We start from the raw sequence: 27,425 nt of genomic DNA on the forward strand, positions 1-27,425 counted from the left end.
CCGCACCTTTTCCTCACATTTTCTGGCACCTCGGATCAGTTGGATGCGTTACAGGGCGAGAAGAGACTGGAGGGAAAAGTATTTAAGGGAAAAAAAAAAAGAAAGAAAAAGGAGGTTAAGGGGGAAAAAAGTTGCTGCTTGCTGGGTTCGCCCAGAGGACAGCCATCGATGCGCAGTCCTCCTGTCCCCCGTGTCGGGGTCCCCCAGTTTATGGGGTTGATGGCGTTATTTGTCCCTCCTAAAGCGCCCACATCCCTGGACAAGCCCCGCAGCAGAAGCCAGGGCCCCTGGGTGGGGGGCAGAGGCTGCGGCGTGCCGGGGCTGGCGGGCCCTGGGTCTCATCAGGCGGCACATGCCAGCGCCTGGGGCTCGGCACGTCACCACCTCGCCCCGGCCCCCCACTTGTCGCTTCTCTCCTTTAAAAGGCATCCCAGGCCCCGCGGGTATCACAGGGCAGATAGCGCTGTCACGGGGCCCGGGATAAGCAGGGCTGCGTCCTGCCCGCTCGTCCTTGCCGGTGACAAAGGAAGGATGTCCCCGCGTCCCCTTCCCAGGGGGCTGCAGCTGCCGCCGTCCCTGCGGGCTCAGCCCCCGGTTTGTCACCGTGTCCTGGGGGGCACCGGGCTGCTGGGATGTGCCTGGCTCATGGCACACGAGCAGGGACCCGGGCTGGGCACTGCTGAGGATTTCTCCCTGGGGAAGAGGAGCTCCTGGACACCGCCAGTAGCTCCCAGCACGGGGCAGCGACGCGTGGTGACAATAAACGCGGGTACAGATGCTCCCGATAACAGCAGCGAGCTGCTTTCCTCACTATAAACATCTCCTTGGCTCCAAGCTGCCAGCACTTACTGGGTCCAAGCACCCATTTGACTTCAAGGCATTTCCCCGAGTGCCCTGCTCGAGGGGAAGACAAACAAGCAGCCCTTGAGCACCCACTCAGGGCCGCGCAGAAGTTCCCAAAGGGCAGCTCCCGAGGTGCCAGCACGAGGCTGGACGCCAGGGTGGTGGCACAGCACAGAGCTCACACAGCTCAGGCAGTGGGTGTGATATGCACCCAAAAATGGGTCTGAAACCCCAAAAAAAGGCAGCAAAGCACCCAAGGGGGGAGTGTGCAGCGCACGGTCGGGCACAGCACCGCTGGCCCTTCGCCAGTGCTGGCTCTGGCCCCGCTCTTCCACGCGAGGACAGGGTGTCCCGGGCACGGGCTGTGCTCGGAGGCGGTTTTGGTGGCAAAGTTCAGCTCCTGGCTGCAGGAGGAGGCACGGGGCTGTGTGCGATGAGGGGATGTGGCCAAATCCCACAGCGAGGGGTGCTGAAGGTGCCTCTCCCCGCAGGCGAGGAGGAGGCTGGATCCACGGTGCCACCACTTGCCCCATGAAGGCGGCGAAATCGCAGGGTTGAGGCTGCTTCAGCCCTGTCCTTGTCCTTTTCCCATGCTGAGGAGATGGGGACGAGGTCCTGGCCCCAGCAGGGACAAGATGCAGGCCCCGCAGATCTGTGCTTGAAGCCCTGCAGACTTTGCCCCTTGCCCGAGCAGCCCAGCTGAGCGGCCACCTCTGGAATGAGCCGAAAAAACAGACGTTTCTGGGCACTGCGAGCCTGGCTCCACAGCCCCCAGACACAGGCACATAAAAATGCTAAATATTTGCTCGGAGGAGCGCTCGCCAGCTGCCTCTGCTCCCGCCTGCCCCCGCTGTCCCTCCTCTCGGGAACGGGGACGACCTGGGGCTGCTTTACGCCGCCTGCCGTGCCCCAGCCCCGCAGCTGCCGGCACCGAGCTGGAGCCACAGCGCGGGGCTTGCGCCAGCACCTGCTGGGGCTGGGAGCAGGGAGCGGAGGCGGAGAGGCCGGCCCGGGCCAGGCTCGCTGCTCCTGAGGAATTTGCCAAGCGAGCCAGGAGCAGGGCGAAGCTGGCTGACCCGCTGGGAAAGCGGGGCAAGGGGGGCACGGCCTTCCCGCGCTCCTCCTCGAAGGATTCCCACGGTAAAAGCGGCTCGGGGCACGCAGCGCCTCCTGTTTGGCCCATCCGAATTTACTGCCTGCCTCCCCGGATGCGTTGTGAGCATCAGGTCCCCCTGCCAGGCTCCAACCCAAAACGTGCAGGGCCAAACCTGAACCTTTCAGTTCCCAGGAAGGGCCCCGGGGATGCGCAGCGAGGACCACGCTTGTTCAAGCCGTGCTCATGCCCCAGCGGCGGGGATCACGGCTGATCCCATCACCATTGTCTGTTGTAGGCTCTCACAGAAGAAGTATTCACCGAGCAGCACATTTACAGAAAAAACACAAACAAACGGGGCAGTAACGAGGCAGCTGGAGGAGCCTGTCGTGCCCCAGCTTGCCCGCTCGCAGCGTTCTCATTTCCAGCGTAACGCCGCTGCCAACGCTCCTTTCAACCTCGGTGTGGTTTTAAGCCCTCGAAATGAAAACACGGAGGGTCCTGTTTCTGCATTAAACCCCTCCTCCCTCCGTCTCAAAGCAGACTGGAAGGTTTCGGGCACAGCCTTCCCGCAGGGTGGCACCCGGTGGCATTGGGGCACACCGACCCACGCCGCCCCTCGGCTCCGTCCTCGCGCCAAGCGTCCGCCCAAGCTCTGGCTTGTGTAACGCCGAGGATCTAGAGCCTGGAGCTGGAGCGGAGCTGGCACAGGCTCCAAATTTCCATTTCAAAGGGAATTTCGGCATGTATTTCACTTTACAACTCCACAGCAGTGTCCCAGTTACAGCCCGCCCCCCCCGCCAGGGATTCACGGTGCAGAGTCGGGAGTTTTGGTCGCGCTTTTTCTTTCCACGTTATTCCAGCAGCGCTGGTACCGGCAGCGTGCTGCCCTCACCTTGCCGTGCCAGGAGCACAGATCGCTGCGAGCGGCTACTGACAAGCCAGTGTGGTGCAAAAATCCAGAGTAAAAGAGCAAAGCAAGCTGCTTTTCCTCCTGGCTCTGCATCGTGGAGCAAACGTACCCCAAATCATCCGGCTGCGGCTCCCCCCGTTGAGCACGTGCCGTCCCCTTCCCTCTCAAGGGCTGCACAGGAGGTGGAGGGGACTGTGAAAAATAACTGCTGCCCCAGCGGCGTGTACCTGTTTGCAAGGCTCTACAGCAGGAAAATAAATAGCTAAAAACATTAAAGACATTCCCTGCAACAGCAGCAGGGGAATGAGAATGTGATTTTCAGCAGAGGAAAGGTTGGTCTGGGAGAGGCAGGGCTCAGGCTCGGACAGGTCAGCGGTGGGACCGACCGCTTCGTGACACTTGTTGAGACCTGCTCATTTTCTGTGGTTGCTGAAGGTGCCTTCCCAGGCCTCTTCCCAAGCAGGTACAAACGGAACCAAGGCGGTGAGACACGAGGGAGCGCAGCCTGCTGTAATATATTTAAAAATGGCATCCACATGAAAGGCCACGCGAGGGATCCTTCAAAGTCACGGCAGCACAGGATATTCTCTCTACTTGCCCGGACTCATTTCCAAAGTAACCTCTGGAGCCGCTCCAGGAAAGCTTTTAAGTCGGTGGAAACTGCAGAGCTGGCACCCCCAAGTGGTTTCTCTGAGCCACTTCGTGTGCCCGGAGCTCTTCCCATCTCCCACCAACAGCTCGGACATCAGCTCTCGTCCTGCTGCGGATAGGCTGGGGCTGATTTGGACACAAACCTTTCAAAGCCGTCTCTTTCAGATTTCATTTTGCAACAGGGAGACTCCTCGGAGACCTTTCCCTTGCAGAGAAAAGCCAAGTGTTACAAAACCTTCCTGCTGTCAGCAGGATCTCTTACGTACCTAGAATTAACGCCGCAGGCCCACGAAGACGAAGTAGAACTGCCAGAGGACTTTGGCACCGTCCTGCACCGTGCTCGCGGGCGGCCTGGAGGCTTTTTGTCTGGTAAGCTCGGTGCCCTTCACACCGAGAATCCTTCAGGATCGGCCGCCCCTCCTGCTTGTAAGTCTTGGAGAGGAAAACGTGAAAGGACAAACCTCTGCTAAGCTGCACACCTACTCGCAGCCGGAGTAAACCTCGCCACTCCCAGGCAGAGGACAGGCAGCTCCCACTGCTTACCCCAGCAAGGAGCAAACATAGAAACGTAGGAAGGAGGCACTCGGACGCCAGCACGTTCTGCTGCTAGCCCCCAGCAGGATTTCTTTCCTCCTGCCACATGTCCGAGCCGTGCCACCCCTGGGTGTGCTGCACGAGGCACGGCAGACAAAAGGCTCATTCAGAGCTCCGGCGTGGCATCTGCTGCGGTGCTTGAAAGGAGGAGGAAGTGGGATTCGGAAGCATCAGAAATATGTAAACGGCGTGTAAGGGGAGTGGAGCCAGGAATGGCTCTCACCCCGCTCCACATTTCCCCACTTACGGGGGGAAAAGAAGGAGCGCGGGCACCCCGAGCAAGGGCCCCGGCAGCGGTTCCACAAGAGACAAAAAGCAGATGTTTCACAAAAGCTCACTTTCCAGGTTTATTAAGTAAAGTTAACTGAATCGTTTTCATTTTGTGGGGATTCCTTTCTGTCTAACCCGGGGGGTGGGGGGGTCAGCAGAGCTGCACAGAATCACGGTTGGACTGTGATAACCCAAATACAACTTTGGCTCATCTCACTGCTGACACGTATGGAATGACTTGGGGGTTATTACATGCTGTGTCTGCTTGAGGCAGGTACATGTACAGATCAGCACAAGTTGCAAATGATAGTTTACATCCTTTCAAAAACAGAGCAGGGCATTCAGCAAATGCACTGCCATGAGAAGACATATGGAAAAGAAATTATACAGACTTGCAAATACATAAGAAGTTCAAGAGATGCAAGAAACCTCAAACACAAGAAATGTCAAGGGGCTGGGGGGGGAAAAATAAAACACTTAACTTCAGACACAATGTGTTCAAATTAAAACCCAGCTGTAATTTAAACTCCCGTCCAAATGGGAAACGTACAGCAACGCAATTTAAGAGGAAGCAGGTTTTGTCCTGGGGAAGAGATGTGTCCAAAAACACGGATGCACAAACAGGTTCAGAATTCTAAGCAAAATGTCCCTGGGCATTGGTGTACTTGACTCTTGGAGCCAGAGCAAAGCAATTCATTACACTTGCTGCACTGCTGGGCCTACTGCTGGGTCTCGGTGGTACCACAGCACGTGGGCTTCCAGGCGGCAGCGAGAAGGCAGCACGCAAACTGCTGGTTACAGAGAGAACTGCTGCAAGCCAGGTCTCCCAGGGATCGACTAGAGTTAAGGACACCTAATTCTGGTAGCCTGGCCTCCACTGCACACGGTAGTGTAATGTTCTGCAAGGGTCTTCGGTTCTTAGCTCACTCCTTTCTCAGCCTGAGTTGTTGCTGTCTTGTGCATGAGCACAACTGGCCGTGCAAAATTATCCAAAAAACAGAAGGGACAGGACCAAAGAAAACTGGCTGAACCTGGGGCTGGCTTTCAGCTCCTATTTCCAAATATCGGTTAAAGGTTGGAAATTTATCTACAAAAGAAATAATATAAATGAAATAAAAAATGGCACCGTCCACAAAATTAAAAAAAAAAAAAAAATCTTACAACACAGCCTCGTAAAAACGGCTTTGCAACGAGAGCTCAGTCACAAAATGAAGGGTTCTAGCTCTTCGTACATCGGAAGAGGAAACAAAGCTAAAAAGTACTAGTCCACATTCTCTTAATAAGTTAAACTTACTTTCCCTCCCCCTGTCTACAAAAGGGGTAGAAGCAAAGGGGAAAATAGGCTACCAAAAATAAAAATAAAAAGAAAGGAGAGAGAAGGAGAGAGCACGCGCGAGAGAGAGAGAGAGAAAGAGAAAAAGAGAGAGAGAGAGCGAGCAGTCTGTGGTCAGAGGCTCAGAGCAGGGCTGAGTTCCTTTTAAGGGTTTAAAAGATGCAAAACAGCTCCTCAGAAGTTCCCTCTCTTCAACAGTTAGTTCAATGCTGTAGCCATAGAAACTCAAGTATACATCGGAGGAGAGATTCTTTCGGGCAGATCCACCGGCGGCCAGCGAGCTGCTCAGCATGTGTTAATCCTCAATGATTATGGGTTCATCGTTCATGGGCTGGCGCAGCTGCACTGCCTGGATGGGCCGGAGGATAATGGGCTTGTAAGGGCGTCTGGCGGCTCGCTTGGCTTCGGAGGAGGAAAGCAGCTTGCGGATTTTCCTGCAGACAGAAGGGAAGAAAGGAGGCTGTTACGGAGACCCAAGGCTCAGGCATTGTGGGCTTCTCTGTTTCCCCGAGGGAAGCCAGGCCTGCACACGCAGGGGCCGGGCTGCTGCTGTTTGTTTTGGCAGCGTCTGCCCCAGGGAACTTTTGTTTCGCCCTGTGTAAACCGTGCCAATGAAGAGGCAACTGCTGTCGCTGGTCCAGAGCCCTCTCCCTGTCTCTGGAGAGGAGCAGAGGACGTCCTGCTGCAGTTTCACAGGACCGGGGGCTCCTGCTGTAAGCACAACACCCAAAATAGTTACGGCAGCCAGCTCCCACACCGCTGATTTCCTTTGGTGCATGCAAACACACCCGGCACAACGTGCTGCGGACAGCTTTGTGGGAATTTCCCAAGCCCGGTTACAACAAATCTCTTCTGGCAACCTCGGTTGCTTCCCCGCCTGCCCATCCATCTCCAGCAGAGCTCTCAGACATCTCCTGTTCCAAGCAGGTGCACGCAGCTGCCTCTTCAACAGGAGCCCGGCCCGGCAGCATCTCCTCTCCCATGAGCTGTGCCCTGAGGCTGAGACAGTCACTAACGAGGGAACCAACCCCGGGGACTTGTCCTTCCCCAGCACCACTAACAGGGTGTCCACCCTTCTTCTCTGCACGTGCCTGACCTAGGAACGGGCAACATTCAAGTCTTGCATTTGTTAAGTTTCCCTACGCGTTACGAGGCTGGCAGTGAGTCTGGTCAGAGGCAGGAAGCAGGTTTCCGTCAGGGGAGAAAGTAAAACACCGAGAGGGACACGCTGCAGGCTTGGAATTAGAAAAACAAGGTGGAAAGAAACAATGCAGAATGATTACTCGCTTCCTTCTGACAACACCAGGCTTAGGGCTGGAGGAAGTGCCTTGAAAAACGGCAACGCAGCAACAACAATAAAATGTATGATATAATTAAAATGAGAAAATCATTTCCAGAACACGTTCCAGTGGTCAGAGATTAGAAAGGAAGGTGCTAAATATTCACAGCAGCAGCCCACCAGGACCCGTTATACACACACAGCCTCCGTTCAGCTCAGGGCCCGGGATGATGAGGGGTGATGAGGAAGCCTGTCCTCACAGCCTCCTTCCTTCAAGGTTTAACCCAGCAGGAGAGGTCTGGCACCGCACTGGAGAAAGGGCAGCCACATATTTGTGATTACTCGGCATTGCTGGGGCCAAATTTCTCTTAAAAAGACACAGTCTCAGAAGAAGCTGGACAAAATACTCCCCCAACCCCCGATATACCCTTCGTGACACCAGCATGGACAAACCAACACCTTCAGGTGATCATTTTCCATTGGCTGCAGTCCGATTTGGTTCTCTCCATGTGCTTTTTGCCCAACTGAACAGAACAAACCTTCTCCATATGTAAGAATAGATGGGTCTTCTGTTTTGCTCTGTGTCCCTGTTTCTCCAGCTTCTTCTAAAAAGCTGATAGGACACGGGGTGGGGAAAGGAGAGAGCCGGGTGGAAGCGTGTGGGAGCAGGGGGAACCTCGATGTGCTGATTTTTCAGACTCACTTGGCTGAAGCTGCCTTACTGTTTCAGGCAGTGGAGCTTCTTGCCGTGTTTCTGTTAGACACCGCCACCAGAAATACGTCTCTCAGCAGTTCTAGATTCTGATCAGGTCACACTCTGCCTCCACTCGCATAAATTATAGGTGCCGAGCTCCGTACCGTGAGGCCTGCATTCAAAGACTTGTTCCTTTCAATCTACCAACTTTTCTAATTGCTCCCTCAAAGCTAGCCGGTTTTCTAGCACCGTTCTCAGCAGCACCACACAAAAGGGGACAGAGAGGGGGGTAACATTTCAGGAGAACCTCCTTTCTGTGACAGAAAACACAGCCTGACCCTCAGCTGGAGGATGATATGCAGATATTGCGGTTAGATTGATTGCTACGGAGCCAACACAAAGCTCAAATTGTTTCAGAGCTCACAAACAAGCCTTACATTCTTGATGCTGGAATGCAGCAGATGGTTCAGGGAAAAGTTCGAGGTGAAACGCCCAGCAGAAAACCCGTGCCGCTTACAAAGCTACATCGCTCAAGCTTCCCTGCTTTTCAGCAGGCTGCCAAACATCTCTTTTCAGCACTCTGATCAGTCAGCTAAGCAGCAAAGCTCTTGGACAAAGAAGCCTGTTCTTTTCCCCCCCCCCCCCCTTTTTTTTTTTTCTTTTTAAATGGAAGAGATACCGTCTCACTGAGCTGATGTTTATCACCGTGCTACGATTTCTGTTTGAGATGCGTCGGTCAGTGATCCTTCCTGCCACGCTCCGTGGTCCTGTACAAGCAGACGATTCTGTGCCCCCGCAGCAAGCAGCTCTCATGCCTGATATTGATGAATATTCTCTCTGTTCTGTACTGACCAGAGAGCAGGACCTTGTAGTAGTACTGAGACATTGCTACTGCAAATCTACAGCATTTCTTGTGGTTCAGACAATAAAGATGTCAAGAAGTGTTTTATAGACGTAGGATTATGAAATAAGCCTTGAGCATCCGAGGATTGAATCAGAGACTGAAAACCCTGCGTTTGCAACGGCATGTGAATTTGTCAGATCTGTAACAGGATCCCAGCACCCTTCACCAGGGCAACAGGACAACAGGAAAAAAGGAAATGCCCTCAACATTTAATTATTTCTCTCCCTTTGCTTTTTCATTCATATTGGGGATCTCACTTCTTACCTTCACAGCACCTTGCAGGACCAGAGAAAGAAAAGAGAAAGGCAGGCTAGAGATAGAACCGGGGTGAGATTCACAGATGCACGGTAACTTGGACATCACCGTCTCAGCCTGTGTTCAAAGCCCACCTTGTAACAGGCCCACAGAGCAGTCACTTGACACTTGAAAGGCTTTGCAGGCTGAGGAGAAGTGTTCTGGGAAGCACTACAGCAGAGACGTCAGCACACAAGGCGGCATTCAGAGCGTGTGCAGCCTCAAAAAATGATTGTGGCCAAAACAATCTGTACCCGGGTAGAGACATACTGCAAGAATGGAGAACGTTGTGCATAATTCAGCAGTTTGCAGTGGATGCAAACATAAAAAAGCTTTAGTAGCAAAGGAGAACCTCCTGTAGAGGAGGCTCAGACCCTCAGCATTACCCATGAGCCAGAACTCTTCTTCTGAGACACTGAGGTAGGACCTCCAAAGGCATCTATGGGTCTACATCACATGAGTCTCCCACCTCAGTCTTCCTCCCAAGTCATTGCCAACATTTTAAAGGAAGAAGAATCTGCTCAAGAAGAAGAATCTGCTTTCTCTGAAATGCAAGTGCCTGATTAGGCTATCAGACATGATTAGATCTATCATAGCCTTTATCCACCTAAACACCAAAAGCTGTGTCGGCATCCAGTCTGCAGCAGCAGATCTGCTGAAGAGATCCTTACATGGAAAAGAAACCAGAAGACCTCCCTTAAATCCTCCGAAAAACCCAAGCTTCTTACCTGGTTTCTTCGGTAGCCATGTAGAAAACATCATCTGGTGCATCAATCCAGTTCATCCTCCTCCTTTTCACTGGAGGCATGGATCCACCACGAATTAATCGGACTTTTGTTGGGTATGATTTCCCATTGAGCAGCAAGTTTCGGCTTGGTCCCTGACGTGACACATAAAAAAGTACAATTATGGACTGCAACAAACCTGCAATAGCATGTGATAAGCACTCAAACAAAGGAAAAGAGAGTTGAAAGTTTTCGTGTTAGTTGTTGAGAGTTTCTGGTGAGTATATACCCTCTTGCCCACAGATGAATAAAGAATTCACAAAAAAGCAATTGTCCATAAGCAGTAGAAGTTAGGCACCTTCAATATACAATAGGGCAGCAATACTCCAGCGACAGGACAAATAATAAATGGAAGGCATCACCAAAAATCTGCTTTTTGTGTCTGTAAGATGACATCAAACTTGAAAGACTGAGCATGAGACTTAGACTTCAGCTATTATCATAAACCTAGAGCAACTCTAGTGATTTCAGGTAAAGAAATCTAGCTACACAGCATGAAATATAAAAAAACAGAATTTGCAGTTACCCTGGGGTACAAAACTTACCCACATCCTTTTTGTTCCCAGGAGGTTAATATTTTAGTATATACTATCATCATTAAATAAGTTGTACATTGTTAAATAAGTTGTAAAAAGTTGTAAATCCAGATTTACAAAGATTAACACCTTTCATCGTGAAATCACTTTGAGTATTGAACAACCCAGATTTCCCAAATGTAACATATTTGCTTTGCAATTCAGCTACCATTTTCCAAACCCGGAGTAGCCCCCTTCCACTCAACTGGAAAAACATGAGCTGTTATTAAGAGAGGTGCAGATACAAGGGAGCAAAGGATTAAGCTTCGCAAATGCAGCTGTCCTTGATCATTTGAAGTCCAGTTCTGCTGCCCCTCTTCCTGCTGATAAGCGCATCGAGAAATCCCACTGAAATCAGTAACGCTGGACAGTCAGGGGAGATACAAAACGAGGGCCCAGGGAAATGGATATGTGTAAATTAAAGCTGGTCAGAAAATGCCACAGTACGAATTTAATGCTGGTACGTAACAGGCCAGGACACCTCCCCAGATGAGCATGAAATGGGAAACTGAGCATGCACAGGAGGAGATCTGGCTGGGGAGATCCACCTCAAAAGGAAAGGTGAGGACATGAGGGACTCAAGCCCATAAATGTCAGGTTACGGCAACAGCCCAGCCAAAGTTCTGCACATTGACATAAGAAGGGAAGACTCTGGCTTGTCCACCAAGGAGGAAAAAAAACAAACCCAGCAAAACCCTGCATCTCTCACATTTTATCTGAGGATGGGAAAAAAACGATCAATGACTTTTTTGACCAGCCTTAATTGACTACACTAGACGTATCTGCTTCTTGTAGAAAAGGAGGACTGTAGAGCTAAACTAATGAAATCCCACCTGTAAAAATCCTAAACTGTTGCATACAAGTTCAATAACAGTTTTATTTCTTAGCTGCCCAGCTCCACCTTATACACAACACTTTTGGCACCACGGCAAACCACTGAAATACTTCAAGAAGTGCTTTTATATTTGAAATTTATTAAGGAAAAGGCTTCAAGTGAAAGGCTGTTGTTCCCCTTCTCCTCCAGACTTCTCCAAGAAAATCCTTTCGTGAGTGTTGCGAAGGATGTTTTCTCCCCATGTGCTATGTAGGCAGGAGAACAACTCCAGAGACAGTTCTTGGAAATACCTAGGAGGGGCACCCAGCTGCTTTGAGGTCGCCTTTTCTCTACCTGCACAGAACAATGGTTCAAATGGCACATCCTAAACGTGGCCCTTCGGGTTCAGTGGCACATTTTATCAAGCAATCCAGGCAGTTCCAGGTTTCCTCCCTTGCAGCTAAGAAGCGTTGGGTCATCACAGATCTGTCCCCCTGCACTGAGCTGGTTTATGCAGCAGACACAAACAAGTAGCCAGTCTCCTCAGTGACAAGCAGTGGAGCTAAATGCAACGAGGAATAAATAAATACAATTTACTCCTTCCTATCAGATGCTCGAGTACCAAGCCAAACGGACGCTTCGTTGTTACAAGCAGCCTAGCATGCTCAAGCTATAGCCTCCTCATACTGCCCGCCGTCCGAGAACATTGTTAGATTTAATCATCGTTGTGATCACTCTGCGGCGACCACAGCTCAGAGCTGCTGATTTACCCATGTCAGAGGGCCTCTGCTGACACTAATGCATCGTGGCAGCTCACCTACTGAGGCAAACGCCACTTTATCAACGCCAGAAGCAGATCTTTTCTGGGGGAAAAAAAAATAAATTATGCTTCAAGTTCTCTCCCATGAGCAGAGATGTAACGTCAGGGTCTCACATAAGCCATCAGCGAGGGGTGGAGTGGTGCAGAGCCCTTGTGCTGGCCCCTTCACACCGAGGTGAGTTTCATGAGAAAGCATTTGGCCAGAGATGCATCAATCAGACTGGCTATTTGCTTCTGTCTTTTGATAAAACTCAGCGGAATGGATGAAAGGCTAGCAATCAGATTTACTCCAGAAAAATAACAGAACGTAACAGAACAAGCATTCTCAGAAGACAACTCAAACACCAGCTTCCTAAAGAAATAAAAAAACAGAAACTTTTCCATACAAATCCTTCCAGCATTTAAGCCTTCCTCCTTCAAGTGAAACACATTCCACCTAGAAACACCTCCAGACCTTTGCTATGAACAGCCACTCAGTTTCCCTACGAGCACAAACAAAACACGTCAATGAGATTATTTTGAACAGAACATCGATTGATTTGAGGTTTAAGTTTTGTTTGACCACTTGGACCTTTCATATGCCCCAAATTACTATTTTTACTTCATTTTTTCAACTTTTCAGTGGCTCGGGAAGTATGACCAGCTGCAAACAGCAAAGACGGAAGCGAAGCACTACGGTTTAATGGGGTGTGCTATCTAGAGAGGGTTAATAATCATTCTTTTTCTTTTCCCTGTTTTGGTTAAATGAACATTCTCTTACCATTTGTCTGGTTTGTCCGTGGTTAGGCAGACCTAACAAACAGGAAAGAGAATAGAGCTGGTAAGACCATTGCTTTTCCAAGACAGAAAAAGTACAAAATCAAAACACGCAACTATGATCGCAACGGTGTTGTTTTTGCTAAAAATAAAGAGTTTTCTACCACGCTAACTTCTCCCCTCCTTGGAACGTGACTAAGAGCTTCCTTAACAACATGGTTTGACGAGCAGAGCCCCCACGTTAAAAGCACATTTCATTCTCAGTCTTTTCTCCAGTTTCTCACACCTTTCTTCAAACTACCGCTGCAAGTCCATCTCCTCTGTCAGATCTGACGTTTTCCTCAAGGCTTTGGGAAAATCTGATGTTCTGCTTTAGCTTTTGAGGAATTCACTGATATCAAGGAGGAGAAAGAGGAAGGTATTATACTGTCAAGACAGCAACAAACACAATCTCTCCTATCATCCCTGGATCCCCAGGGAACGATCCAGCTCAGACACGAGACACAAACTGTTAGCACACAGACTGCTCTGAACCTACCACCAGTAACACTGCCACAGGCTTAGCTCCATCCGTCACAGAGCACAGCACTCCACACAAAGCCCTCCTCCAGCATCACCAACAGCCCCGTGAAGCACCAAGGCTAGATTTTCCTAGACTGCCACTTGCCACACCATCAGATTCCCCATCACACGTGCAGCAAACTGAGCTGTGCATCTACGAGACCCTGCAGGACACACAAAGGTCTTGGGACATGAGAGCAAAGTGCTGCTACAATGCAGCAGGGGATGGCACAGAATGGACAGAAGGATCTAATAAACAAACACTTGTTACCACCATTTAGTTTTCCTGAGATGCATGCTCCAATAAAACACAATTTCTTTAACATCAATGCACCAAACCACCTTTCTCAGCCCCTTCTGGCTGAAAACCAAAAGGGGCAGTGTAACAAAGCAAAACGGGTACTACAAATGCTGTCACTGGCTACAGAGGTAGCTGTCAGTAGCAATTCTGCTTTCACATTCATAACAAGCTGCCCAGCACTGTCCTCTTGGTTTGGCTTTTGAGATCTCCCATTGTTAGCCAGCTAAGTTGTGATGGAACAGCAGAGCTTCTCATAATCCAGCAAAAATGGACTTTTACAGCTGCTGGTCTATACTCCCACAAATTTCCTCGAAGTTCTCCTTGGTAAAAGCAAACACAAAGTATTCATGGCAAGGATGCCAGGAAGCACAGGGCACAGTAACATACTAGGAAGGAGAATGACACAACGAGGGACACTTTGAGCATCGTGCCATCACGTTAAATCAATGGTTTATACCAAGTTTATTTTTAATTCTGGAGAGATGTATGCAGTTGGCTACTTTGAACATGAAGACACAGACACAGCTTCACTTTCTGCAACGTTTTAGTGCCTAGGTATGCAAAGAGATAAAGAAATAGTTGCCAAAAAGGCTTCCATCGGATCTGTAGAACAGATGTACCAGGCACCAAGATGACCAGCAACAACCTTTGGATGTTGACAAAGGCAAATGTAAGCGCCAGATAATCACACTTTTTTTTTTTTTTTTCCTAAATAAATAAAAAAAACACACAGGAGCAGCAATCGCATGCAAAACACAGCTGTGAGCAGCCGTCGGAGATGGATGGACAAAGAGCCCCACGGATGTTGGGAAACAGCACAGCCAGCAGGATGCAACCTGAATCTGTTGGCTTCGGCCCAAAGGGCTAAGCCCTAGCGCTTGTTTTTTTTTCCCTCCCCCTTCCGTACCAGAAAGATAGCATTTTCCTCCTTCACGGGAGCTGAGAGATGTAAATCCACTGATGCTGGTCCCTGGATCGAAGCCACGTATTTCTTTTTAACCACACTTAGGATTAGCTCTTTTCTCCTACTAAGAACGTACTTGATGCCAGGAGCAGCTGATATGTGGCGGTTGCTGCTGTGATGACTCGCTCTGGATGCACAATAGACACTAAAATTGCTATTTCTAAGCACCAGAATTAACCCAGAATATTCCGTAACGAGATGCTGAGACTGACACCAACCGAGGGCTGCAAAGAACCGCTTCCAGCTCTGAGCCCCAAAGCTTCAGCCCTCAAACAGAGAGGAAACTGAGTGGTCTCAAAACAGGGACACTCCTCACCAAAAGCTACAACCTCCAGGATAAGCTCCCCTTGACAAAGCTCTGCTCTGGTAAATGAAGGCACAGAAAGTTACAGTTTCAGTACAATTTATGTTCTTGCTATCTGAGTCATAAGGCACCAATTAGCACGTTAATCTTAACTACCTGTGAGTTTCCCCTTTAGTCACACTTGGATAATTGGAGTTGGAAGGAATCAATATAAAAACAGACAAAAAAGGCGAGCTTCAGTTTGCCATAAAAATAATTAAAAGTATATGCACAGCTGAAGCGCTGCTTCCAAGTGAGCAACCTTTATCCATTACAGCCACCTAGCAGAAGCAGAAAACCCAGCATCTGTAACCCATTGCAGAACAGCTGTCAAGTCAACAGGATGCATCTGCACTGCAAACAATGGATTCTCACCCAGAATCGTTCAGTGGCTTCTGTGCAAGAGATGAGACGTGCGCCTCTTAAGAACTAACTGAATACCCTAAGCATAAAGGTCTACGGTGATGGCTCCAAGCAGGTCTTCCAGTCTTTTGCAGCCAAAGAAATTGGAATATGTTCTAAGAATGCAAGAGTATGTGGTGGGTTTTTGTTTATTTTCTGTAGCATGGGGAAAAAAAAAAATGAGGCCCTGGAAAACCTCCTCCTATACAGCTCTTCCTGCCAAAGCCTGTGCTATACATTGAAATAAAGAGGAAGTCCCAGAGGATTAAGCGAAGACGTGGTAAACTGGATGTATATCCGGAGATAAGCACAGACATCCTTTGCCACAGATGAGGCTGCATCATTACTGAAATGCAACAAAACAACTCACCACAGTGCAGAGAAACCCTCAACGCATTCCTCCACTCCTGACAATTTAGTGACCACGACCTCAGAACTGTTCCTTAGCCATAAAAGCACAATTACAGAGGAGATTTTAGTCCAAAAACAGCCACAGCAGTTCCTAAGGCCTAATGAACCTTCCGTTCCTGAAGTGTCCGCCTGCAGACACCCCCTCTCAGTCTGCCTACCTGGTTCTGCCCATGGAACAATCTCATCGTGTTTGGGGCTAACTCTTTAGATTTAATGAATGGAGCCATTCAGATATTACAGACTGAACTGCAGCTGCAGGAGGTTTGTTTATTATGATGATTGTTTTCAGGCCAACTTCACACAACGCCTAAGTGCCGTGTTGAGGAGGGGAGCCCAAACCCTGAGCAGCGTGCCCAGCACGGACTGGAGCTGCTTTCAGGTAGTTAGTACATCAAGCATCAAGAAGCTGCAGAATAAGCACCAACCACGGCCTCTTTTCTACTTTGGTACAAATCTTCCAGTGCTTTACCACACCTGAACCTTCACACTGCTGCCTGTATATTCACAATTTAAAAGCATGGCACAGAAGTCTGTGCAGAGCTGACCCTAGCATCAAGGAAGAACAGCCCAGCTTCCAGCCACTGGAAATAAACTGAAGTTGTTTAATTTGTAGTTGTTAGAACTTACTAACTCCAATCTTCAGCACATCCACCATGCACAAAAATACAGGTGCTTCATCTCGTGTGAACCTAATCTTTTTTTCCTCCGTCCAGACATCAAGCAATTAGTCACACATAGCATTTTGTTTTTACTTCTGCTTACCTAAGAGAAGTATCATGCAGAACATGCAATACGCAGCAACGTTCATAAGCACATCTTCAGTCACAATCAACACAGAATTCAGTCAATTCTTTCAAAAGCTTAAGACACAGGCTGTACTACAATAAGTTGCTTTCAAAATCCACACTTTTTATGTGTGTTTTCCTTTTTCAAAAGTAATCTTCCTCCTGGGATTCCATCCTTCCCAGCAGGAACAAAAACACCAACAGTACCACATTTGTGAGCAAGCTATTAAAAATAAAAAACAAACATGCATGAACGAGGCTTGATGAACAAGAATTTTATTTCCAAGTTACTGGTTCACTTGAAAAAGCGTGTGTTGACATATACACACATACACGGTCTTTGCAAGCCTACAAGAAGGCTTTAGTACCTTTCTCTTTCTTAAACTGCCAAGAGTGTGTTACAACTGTGAGCAGATTGAGTGTCCAGCTTCTAACAATCAAAGGCTATAAACCTTCAGGAATGCAAGTGCAACAAGCAGAACAGACCATAAATTGTACCAAATACCACCTAGACTAACATTTGCTTAAAATTCTGTTGTGTATAAAAACAATGTTAAAATTGCAATTTACTTACCTAAGTAAGTTCCTACCAAGATTGGCAAAGGAAAAGGAAAAAAAAAGATCTAAGGTTAAAAAAAGGAAAGGTTCACATAGTTCAGAATACAGTAGCTCAGTCCCATGCAACACATACAGAAACACAGACTGTTTTGTTCTAATGAAACACAGAAGTGGTATCTGTTGGACAGATAAACCCAAGACAACATTAAAACAACCAGCAATTCCAAATTAATTCCCAAAAGAGCTGCTTCAATTTTGTATGAGTAAGCAGTGGTTTGTTACCCACCTCCTTCCACTAACCCCTGCATTAACCTCGCTGGGTTTGGACAGCGGTTACTAAAATGCTCAGTCTAGTTCACACTAGTGGTGTCGACACTCAGTCTAACAGTTCACACTTCATGGTATCTCACAGCTGATGCGTTTGGCCATGTAAAGCTGGACCTTCTGCTAAGAGCACTTCAGATGTCTCTTCTAACACTGCCTGGGCAGTGACATCCAGCTACGAGGAGTCAGTAGTTGCCCTTGGACAGGCGTGTTCAGAACAGAGAGCCAGGACCTGCATCTCAGGGTTGAGTGAATCACGGCTGTTCACCCTCTTTCCTAGAGGAACAGCGTGGTATATTCTGACTGTCACACACCAAGGGGTTAAAAAAAAGTCACAAAGCCATGCACCTCACTGCTTTAAGGTTTGTTCATTCAAACTAAACTAGAAACCACTGAATTATTCACTGTACTTAGAATTAGGAGCATTCTACTTTATATATGTATCACGTGTATATGTATGTATGATATTTATCACATGTAAATTCCACTTATGCTTAGAAGTTCAGGCTTTGTATCATTAGGGTCATTCACAATTCTGCCCTTGCATTCTTATCCATTCATCTCCTTTCAGATTAATTGCACCTGCTCCCTACCAAAGCCTTGGGACATACACTCTACTCTCATTAAATCAACATTTGCATCTTCTTCCACGCCATCCCTCTTAAATAAAATGGTTTTTACTATTCAATTCATAGAGCGTGAAGCCCATCCCCGATTTCATTTCCAGATCTTTCTCCATAACACCAAAAGAAACTTGTCACAGCGTCATGGCTGAGCTGAAGACAAGTGGAAAAAAATCATTCAACATCTGAATACAGAATGCTAAGAAAAAAATCTCAAAAATAATCTGCACTTTTGGCTTATAATCTAAAGCAAGGAAATTGCATAGGCATGTGGTTATTAGGGTCTCCAAAAAGCATTTCAAGCAACTTGTCATTCTTCCCAGCTATGCTGCTGCTGGCAAGAAACGGTCCTTGCGTTAAGCAGCACTGAGCATTTTTTCCTCTGTCGACACTAGTCAGCATTACACTGATCTGGATACCAACAGCTAAAGCCAGGACCTTTCCCCCAGTACTGCATTATTCATTAAAGGAGCAATATTCCTTCTTGTTTACAGCCTGGATGGACAGATTTTCCTGGGCCTCATCTTTGGAAGAGCAGCCAGTGCCACTGCTGATAAAGGCGGAATTTTAATGCAGCTTATGCATCCAGGTAAGTTTCTGCAAGGTCCAAGTCAGCCAAGAAAAGACCTTCCAGATAAATCTAGTTTCCTACATAGCTGATGCTAGAGGACTTCTCTGTATTCCCACCCTCAACAACTGGTTTTGATCAAGAACATTATTTCCATTTTCATGCTCATCTCTTGATAATTAAACTAATGCTAGCCTGATGAAGCTACGAGGCTTCCAGTTCCAGGAGTCCATTCACATTTCCCTGAAAGGAGCTGAGAGACAATGAACCAGAACACATTAAGTTAGATCGACGCTCCATTTTGCTTTAGAAATCCCCAGTAGCAGGAGCAAGGTATTCCAACAGTTAATTAACCTCACTCAAAAAATTGCAGCTTTTTTCCAGCCAAAGTTTTTCTGCCGTACCTTCTGGCTACTGCAGCTCATTATTCCATTCCCAGCTGGACTAAAAAGCCCTCTATTATTACACTTCTGCTGCTCCTGTCAGCAGAGACAAACATCTACAACTTCTGCTTTGATGGAAGTGTTTTCCATTATACAGTGTGTTTTCCAGTCTCTTCACCATTTTCATGGCTCTTCTATAAACCCTCTCCAATTTTTCAGTGTTTTACATGGAGCTTGACCCACTACCGTTTTTATCAATGTAAGTTCGTTGCTAGGAAAAGCCTTGCCTTTGTCCTGGCTACTCATTCACATTCTCTCTCTTTCAGCCAATTTTAGAGTGCACGTGATGACCCTGAAAAACTAATTTGATTAGTTGAAAGCTAACACAGTGCAAGAGAGAAAAAAAAAAATAAGAGTGCTCCCTCCCTTCCCCCTGGAGGAATCTCTATGGAAGAGTATCACACAGACCCCATGCTGGATAGCTGGAAGGACAAAAGTAACCAGGGCCCAGGACATAAAACATCCCTTCAGCTTCCCTAGGGGATTTTTCATGGTGAATATTGTCAGGCAAGCTCCAAAACTTTAATGGAAAAAGGAATAAACTTATACATTTTTAACATCTCGCTGTATTCTTCAGCTTATGAGACTCCCTGTACTTTTCACGCTCCAAAAATAGCAATCTGCAGGAGTTTGCCCGTGCCAGCCTAATGCTGGAAGAGTGCTGGGGAGGCCAGTGTATGCCTAATAATGCCTCCAACATGACTAAAAGTGGGAAAACAAAAATACAGATTGAAGAACTACACCTTTCTTTTAAAATAGAGAGGAGGGAGAGAAGAGAGATGAGTATTTTCCTGTTCTTGGACTTCAAGCATCAGTCAAAACTCTCTGTACCTGGCCAGACAAGTCATATTCAGAGTTCAAAGAAGTTCAGCTCTGCCGTGTTAAACAGGGATGATTCAGAAACAGAAAGGTTAAAGATATTTAGGTGGAGTTACACTAGCAAGATAGAAACAGGAATTTCAAAGGAAAAATCCAAAGTACTCCGAAAAGTTCAGCAATTTCCAGCATTTCCATAATTAGCTGTACTAGTTCAGGCTGCAGCTCGGTAACAGCAGGCTCCTTTCTTTTCACCCTTGGCCTCTCACTGCCAAGATTCCCGTTCCCAGCCTTTCCTTTGCTCCACCACCACTTCTCCTCACAGAGCCTGTGCTAACCAGCCAGTACCCGCACACGGACTAGGCCTTCCTCCCACCTCCAACCTCCCCACCTCAGCCAGCAATTCGGTACACACAGAGCCATTTTAGGATTTAGGTTTCAATTTAAAGAAGAACAATTCAAGGAGCTTCATTAACCAGGCTTCTCTGAGGGCCGAACTCTAGCCACCGAGCACCATCCCTCACTGCCGAGTAGGAAGGCCTCAGATGAGGATCCTCCAGCAGCGCTGCCTGAGGAACACCCCAAAACCTACACACAGTTTGATTTTCAGCAGTATTGGACTGCCTAATTATAAACGAAGACATTTGTTTAAATGCTTAGAAACCTGACCACCAATATCCACACACACAAACAGGAACCTTAATACTTTACACTAAGCAAAAACCCTACCTGCTATTTGGCTCGTTCCCTGCAAACCCATCTCTTATTTCACGTCGTTTTAAAACCTGGCCACAAGGAAAGCCTCACAGACCCATCACAAACCATCAGCTCAGCAACAAACCAGCCCTTACAGCACAGGTCCCTTCCCCCACAAGCCTGGAAGTAACAGCCCAGCACCAAAAGGCTTTTATCACCAGTTTTCAGCCAAGAGATCTCAGCTGAAGCCCACCGTACTAGCTGCCTACTGCCACATTTTGGAGGCTTTAACACAGTGACCTACACAAACCATAAAATATCTTCCAGGTGCCAACACAGCATGTCAGCAAGACACAGGGGAAGAAAATGGGTAATTCACACAAGTAGGTTAACATCTCTGAGAACTATTTCAACAGAGGTGGACAAAAGGTCTTTCTGCACCTAGATTTGTGCAGAATGACTGTTTTCAGTCTCTCCATGCAGTAGTTTTAACACCAGTTTTTCTTTGCAGCACATTCCTGGAACAAAATCACCCAAAGAAGTCAGTATGCCACCATGTATCACTAAAAGTAGAGGGGAAAAAAGAAACCAAAAAAATACAAACACCCTTCCTGTACTGCCTATAGGAGCTCTGTAAATGCATCTATGTTTATAAAGAAGAATCTGACTGGTCATAACAACTCTCATTCATCTTTTGCATACATTTTAGGACTGTTACAACCCCCAAATCAGGCACTTCTGAATAGATGGGTTCATTTCAATCCTTTTATACCACTCTCACCAGCTCCTAAATTCTGTTTCCGAGGCCTCACCACTCCCACTGCTTTGCACCCTTTCTCCACAATGCTTCCACTTGTGCTTTCCCTCTCCCCATGCCTCCTCCTCACCCATCCCACCCAACTAATAAGCCTGTACAACTCCAGCCAGAGCCAAGGACCTCAGTTCTGGCACAGCACAGGCAGCAGGCACTAGGTAGATGTGCCCAGAGCCAGCAAAGCTTACCAGCTCACGTGCAAGGCAACTGGGAGCCAGCACAGAGGCACCGACACAGCTGGCTCCAGGCCACAAGCACCTCTACCAGACTTTCACCATCTGATCCCTCCTGCCCAGCAGATCTTGAGGTTCTTTAAACCTTCTTTCCTTGCGGGTGATCCCCCTACTGCTCCATCTCAGCAAAGCTTCCAGCAGCCCAGGACCAGAAAACACTCCAGGTGTAGAAACTGCAGCATGACAAATATTTTCCATTCACAGCTGAATCCCAACCAACAAGTTTCAGCTGAACTGCTCGCAAGAACATCCAGTCAACACTGACTACTCCAGCAGGTAAACAGATTCTGGATCTGAATCATACTTGGCTACCTAGCAGTTACAGGAACAACCAACGCTCTGAGTTTTTCAGCAGCTGGTTGAGCACAGAGCAGAGAGCAGCAAGCATCAGCGCCTGCACCACCTCCTGCATGGTTCACAGGAGCACACGTTCTGAGCAGCCTGAACAGGCACCTCATTGAGATCTGCTTCATGCAAACTGTGCAACGCTGAAATATATCTGATGAAACAGGTATACCTGCAGATACAGGTTTTAAAACACTGCTACTAAAACACATCCTCCATTTACAGTGAGTAAATATTCTGAGGTCATGAAATCCACAGCTTTACACAGAGACTGCCTGAGGGAAGGGGTCAGCTCTTCTTTCCTCCTTCGAGCCCCAGCATCTCCATGCTTCAGGAGTGTGTCATCTGCTGAGTGACTCAGCAGTCACCTTGCTGATGAGGACATTTAGCAGGGAGCAGCAGCAATGACCATAAGTAGCTCGTCACCAGGAGCCGTGGAAATTCAGAGGGCTACTCCACAGCTACATCCCTCGTTACCAAACAAAGCTTCTGAGGAAGCCAAACTGACTAAGTCAGAAGAGTTTGTTATTTTTTTCCAAAACGTAAGAGCACATTAAAGCCTCAGCAGCACAGCATCAAAGTGTAAGTTCCCAAGGACAGCAAGACAGCATAAAGATCACTGTCCTCATCTTTACTGTGTTCTCTGCATGCACTTACGTATGCATGCACGTATATATTGGAAAGTCATCCACTATCTCAGCCAAAACACAGAAAGCTTAACATCAGGGCATGCAGCATCATTATTTAATGGTAATGCTTAAACCTAAGTTTTTGTGTTTGTCTGTCTCACATGGACATTTCTATAGCCTACCTATTCAGAATTGGTCTGTTTTACTGGATTTGGACAAGCAACGTCATCTGTACATTTTCTGTATTATTCCAAACTAAAGCTTCTCAGGACAATTCTTTAGTCAAAAAGTTTGCTTGTTTTTCTCCCCCTGTGAAAATTTAAAAGCAATATTTTCTACTGCAAGTAGAGAACATGCAGACAGCCTCGCACCGGTGAGACTGCGCTCATGCTAGAAAATACAGAGGCACTGTATTTACTGGGACTTGATGCAAATACTGTTGTCTTTTTCTTTTGGTCAACATTAATCTTATGTAGTTCAGGATGTATGAAACTTCGATTTCTTAAAAGTCAAGCAGTGAAATAACACCTAGTTTCAAACCAACCATCACAGCTTTCAGTAGTTGCACAAAACTGCAAGAAAAGTGTTTTGTCAACTTGAGAAATTGGTCATCAGTTCTGAATGTATCTTTTCATGGCTTCAGTACGGTTGTATGACTTCTTGTCTGCATGTGAAAAGCCTGGAAGGTGAGCAGCATAACCACAGGTGGAAATGGTTACCCAAGGAACACAGACATCAACACAGAATGTACACACAGCATCATTAGCCACAAAGCAAGACAAGCCAGCAGATGAAACTAAAAGTCACTGTCCTAGCATAAGCTGAGCGCAGCTTCAAGGTCTTACCCCTGCTAGGCATCAACAGGCGCTTCTTCATGTTGCCTGACAGAGCACAAGTGAACAGAAAAGAGAAAAATATCACATCAGCAACCTGAACAACAGCAGTTTAAAAAGTTCTTAATGTTAAAACAGAAACAGTAAGATATCAAACGTCTGTAATTATATTTCAGATCAGCCATATATAATGTTAAAACTAAAGGTGAAAAATAAGAAAGATTCTGTTCAGCTGCATCAAAACTTCAGTGCAATTATCCTGCACTATGACAGTGTAATTCTACAGGAGTAAGACACAGCAGGAGAGAATCCATTTTCCCTCTAAGGAAAAGCCTGTAAGGGGACGTAACTTAACTTTTGCTCACCCCTGGGAGGCCAGTAGAGATCTCTCCCGCTCAGAGCCACCTTGAAAGCTAATAATTCTACTCCCCTGTTAAGGAGAAATACCTCTCCATGTCCTTACTCATGTTAAGACATTTGAATAGGCCCTTTTATCCTCATCTGAGGAAAAATCTGCACTTTGTCTTCCTGACAATCTCAGGCAAGAACAGCTCTTCAGAACAGAGCCCCGCGTTCCAGGCCAGAACATCCTGTGTCTACCTCCCACTTCAAACACCTTCCCCATGCCTTTTATCCTCGGGGAGACGAAGCCCACATTTCACTGAAGAGGTTCTCAGTGACAGGGCCAACAGAAGCGAACGCTCTAGTTCTGAGCAAGGCAGAAGCAGGTTTATGGCACGCCAGGTCTGGCACTTCTGCCTCCCTTACCTAATCAGTAGCCTGCCTCTCACACTGCCTCTGGCAGCTTTTCTGAAACCCAGGTGATCCACACATTACAAAGCCACCTGGGAAGCACACAGCTACTATACCTACAGGTTAAAAAGCTGTAAACCTCACAAGGAAAAGGAAGCATCTCTGGAAATGGCTATAAAGGTTTTCTTCATACTGCTCATTTAAAAAAGAAAAAAGGAGGGAAGTTCCTCTCTCACTGCCCCACTTGCAAGGTTGGTCAAGCTAGGAAGAGTTCCGCTAACATGGTAGCCTTACGTGCATGTACCACCCAGGCAGCACACATCACGTCACACCCAAAATTGAAATGGAACAAGCAATTTCTATGAAAGACATAAAACCCCTACGAATAACAAACACTGAATTTATATCTAAGGCTATGATTTTAAACGATTTCCTTGCATACTGAAAGGACAGAATAAGCCTACACAGACAATAGACATGTTGTAGAAAAGTATTTACCATCCATTCCATTGTGTTGTTCGTAACTTCTTTTTCCCAGGATAGTTGGGGACCCATTATTAATGACAGGCGTAAACTTGGCAGGAGTCAGATTGTTGAGAGAACTGGATAAGCTCTTTGCAGGATCTGGTTTCGGAGGACACGGATGAGATTCTGTGGTGGAACAGCAAGGGGTCACTTTTATTAATGAAGATACTGGAATTACAAACCCGAAAGCAACCTGCAAACTTCCACAGTGACAAAGTATACTTCCCCTTATACAGCAATTACCTCAGTCAGTAATTTTGATTGAGGATTGCTATTTATATTGATCATTTTAAGTATATTTAGGAACTCACTTCTACTGAAGATGTTAAAATCAATTTCATAACATCCACTGTACCACATCACTAGCCTAAAATAAGAGCTGATAACAAGAGCACCTTGTATTTATTTTCAAAACATTGTTCTCCAATAATTTGGTATAATTTCTGGCCTGTTCTATATTAAAAGCCATCTTTGGGCAGTCACACAGCACCCCTAGACTCTGAGAAAATGACAACTTTACCAGGTTAGCAAGGTTTGTAAAAATATAGTTTTTAACCAGCTGAACAAGTGAGGATACAGAGCACCACTAGAAAGAACACAGAGCCTAAATTCAACCTTTTGGCTGAGGCAGAGACCAAGCACAGGCTGTCCAACAGAAAAGGTTTTGAGAAAGTTACAACTAACAGCAAGTGAGAGCTTCACATGAGTGGATCTCTCAGCCCCAACAGTAGGGTAACATATGATGTAAAGTGCACTGAGCTCCAAAAAGAGAGCTATATTCTCACTAATCCATCAGCCTCCCTTCACTTCCTTCACTCCCCTCTCCCTGTGCAACAGTCACAGATCGTGACATGGTGCTACTGAATTTGTGCTCAGGTGAAATCTCAAAATCTATTGTTACATGCTCCACAACTATTAAGAGCGGGATTTTATTCAACAGCAAAAAATCTCCCTTTATTTGCTTTATGTGGTCGTGCCATACATACCCAAAGGTTTCCCAGTCTGTGTATCTCATCAGTATTCAGCACTTAAGCACAACACTCAACAGAGAAGCAGTAAATATTTAATAAACCCTCAGCCTTACAATATTTCATCAACAAAAATGTTCAAAGAAACATAAAATTAACTCCAGTGTTTCTTATCAGAGTAAAAAGGCAATCAATTTCCTTGATAATCTGGAAGCCTTCAAAGGACCATGGTCCAAGCTAGCTCTCCGTGGTTAGACTCCTGTTAGACTGAGGTTACACCCTCAGACTTGGCTTCGGGGTATCTCTAACAACCAGCAGCACTAGGGAAAATTATTTGTAGTCAGAGCTGGTATATCATGTTATCTGGCTGCCTCCAACACCTAAAAACTTACACTAAGGTCCTAGACAGCGCTACTTAGTACTCCGCCACAGATCAGCTGTGAGAGAGGCTCAAGTATTCAAGAAAACAGCAGAAAACAAGATGAAAATTAAGATGAACAGAAGCATATGCCCCATTGTCTGGCTCCTACGCAAGGACAGCCAGCAGCTGATTCACAAGCTGTGCTAAACCTGAAAGGCTCCCTGGAGGACCCAGCTGTAGTAACTGCCTTCAGGCTGCCCTAAAATTGCAATAACGGACTGACCAATTGTTCCCAAAACATGACATTTATGCCTCCATTAGCAGAGGGCAACCTGTCCACACATGCATGAGACACCACAGCAAACTGTGCCATGTCCCACCCCTCATATAAAAAAGCTTCAGCTGCAGCTCAGCGAGCCCACAGTGGACTGGAGCAACTAGGTCTGTCAGACAGGAAAAGGGGGAAGTTCATGGGGAGGTCTTCAATTTTATTTTATTTTTATTTTTTTTTAAATCCAGAACCAGCATCTAAACCCAAAATAAAAGGGAAAAAGAAAGGGCTAGCAGAATTAGCTAGTAGGGTTTTCTGTTTATTTTGCAAGGGTATTTTTTGTTTGTTTTTTAAATACCTAAATACCGGAGTACTGCTTCTAAAGGCTTTCGAACCACTTGCTTTAATAGCAATGGGTTTTCTGATGCCTCTGGTAAACGTGCTGTGCCTGTAAAACAAACAAAAAGAATTAGAGGGCAACTACACTTAGATATTGTAGTAGAACTAAGTGAATAACTCAAGTGTTTAGAAAAGAGCTTTCCAATCATAAAGAGCATTTACAGGTTGCATGCATGTCTTGGCAACAGGACGCAAATGCAGGAGAATGCTAAAGGTACCAGCAAACAGGAGTATTTCAGAACAAATAACTCATGAATTTTCACAGTATTTGTCTAGCCTGTCATCAGTTAGAACACTCCACAAGTAGAGCCAGGTTTTGTGGGAGCACTAACTGAGAGCAAAAGAACACTGGGAAGCTGCAGCTCAAACTTAAATACGTAAAGGAATCTCAAAGGGCTCCTTTGCCCTTTGCAAGTAGGTGCCAGCTGCATCACCACTCACATTCTGCTTTGATTGCTGCGCTGTTAATAGGCAGATAGGGATGTCTTGCAGCATGCCAAGGGCGTAAGATATCTCGACATAAACGTCTGGCAATTCTTGTCAGTTTTGTTGTATGGAGATAAAAAGCTTGTCGTGTCTTCATAGCAAACTTGGGGCTCCCACTGTTTCGTACTGGCACACCATGAGGACTCTAAAAATAAAGAAAAATAAATATAATTTTGAAGAGCATGGCTTTAAAGAACAGAAACTATATAAAATCACTTTCAACTACTGATACACAGACGTATGAACAGCAACGGTATTATAGAAGAAAATATTTTCAGCACAGCTATTTACCATTTCCTAAGTCTTATCCATCAACAATTTTCTTCTGAAATGTTTCATGGGATAAAACAAAGGTAAACATCTTCTCTTCACAGCTATGTAGTCAATTCTGTACT

General features: G+C 46.7%; 1 protein-coding gene across 4 annotated transcripts in view; it reads right to left on the minus strand.

Annotated features, from left to right (window-relative positions):
• Nucleotides 1–4,428: 4,428 nt before the first annotated feature.
• Nucleotides 4,429–27,425, minus strand: part of MTA1 (metastasis associated 1) — an 81,581-nt gene continuing 58,584 nt past the window's right edge. The window contains exons 14-21 of one of the 4 annotated variants that reach the window (XM_038183070.2): nt 26,986–27,175; nt 26,504–26,593; nt 24,519–24,671; nt 23,280–23,315; nt 16,960–16,971; nt 12,623–12,654; nt 9,597–9,748; nt 4,429–6,131 (exon numbers count right to left, since the gene is read on the minus strand). In XM_038183070.2, coding sequence (XP_038038998.1) covers nt 5,993–6,131; nt 9,597–9,748; nt 12,623–12,654; nt 16,960–16,971; nt 23,280–23,315; nt 24,519–24,671; nt 26,504–26,593; nt 26,986–27,175 — 804 coding nt within the window. In that variant the 3' untranslated portion in view covers nt 4,429–5,992. The remainder of the gene's footprint in view (nt 6,132–9,596; nt 9,749–12,622; nt 12,655–16,959; nt 16,972–23,279; nt 23,316–24,518; nt 24,672–26,503; nt 26,594–26,985; nt 27,176–27,425) is intronic. The other 3 variants (XM_038183071.2, XM_038183072.2, XM_038183073.2) reach the window with 3 other exon arrangements.

Source organism: Anas platyrhynchos, chromosome 8, assembly GCF_047663525.1.
Source record: "Anas platyrhynchos isolate ZD024472 breed Pekin duck chromosome 8, IASCAAS_PekinDuck_T2T, whole genome shotgun sequence".
In the NCBI taxonomy this organism is placed as follows: domain Eukaryota; kingdom Metazoa; phylum Chordata; class Aves; order Anseriformes; family Anatidae; genus Anas; species Anas platyrhynchos.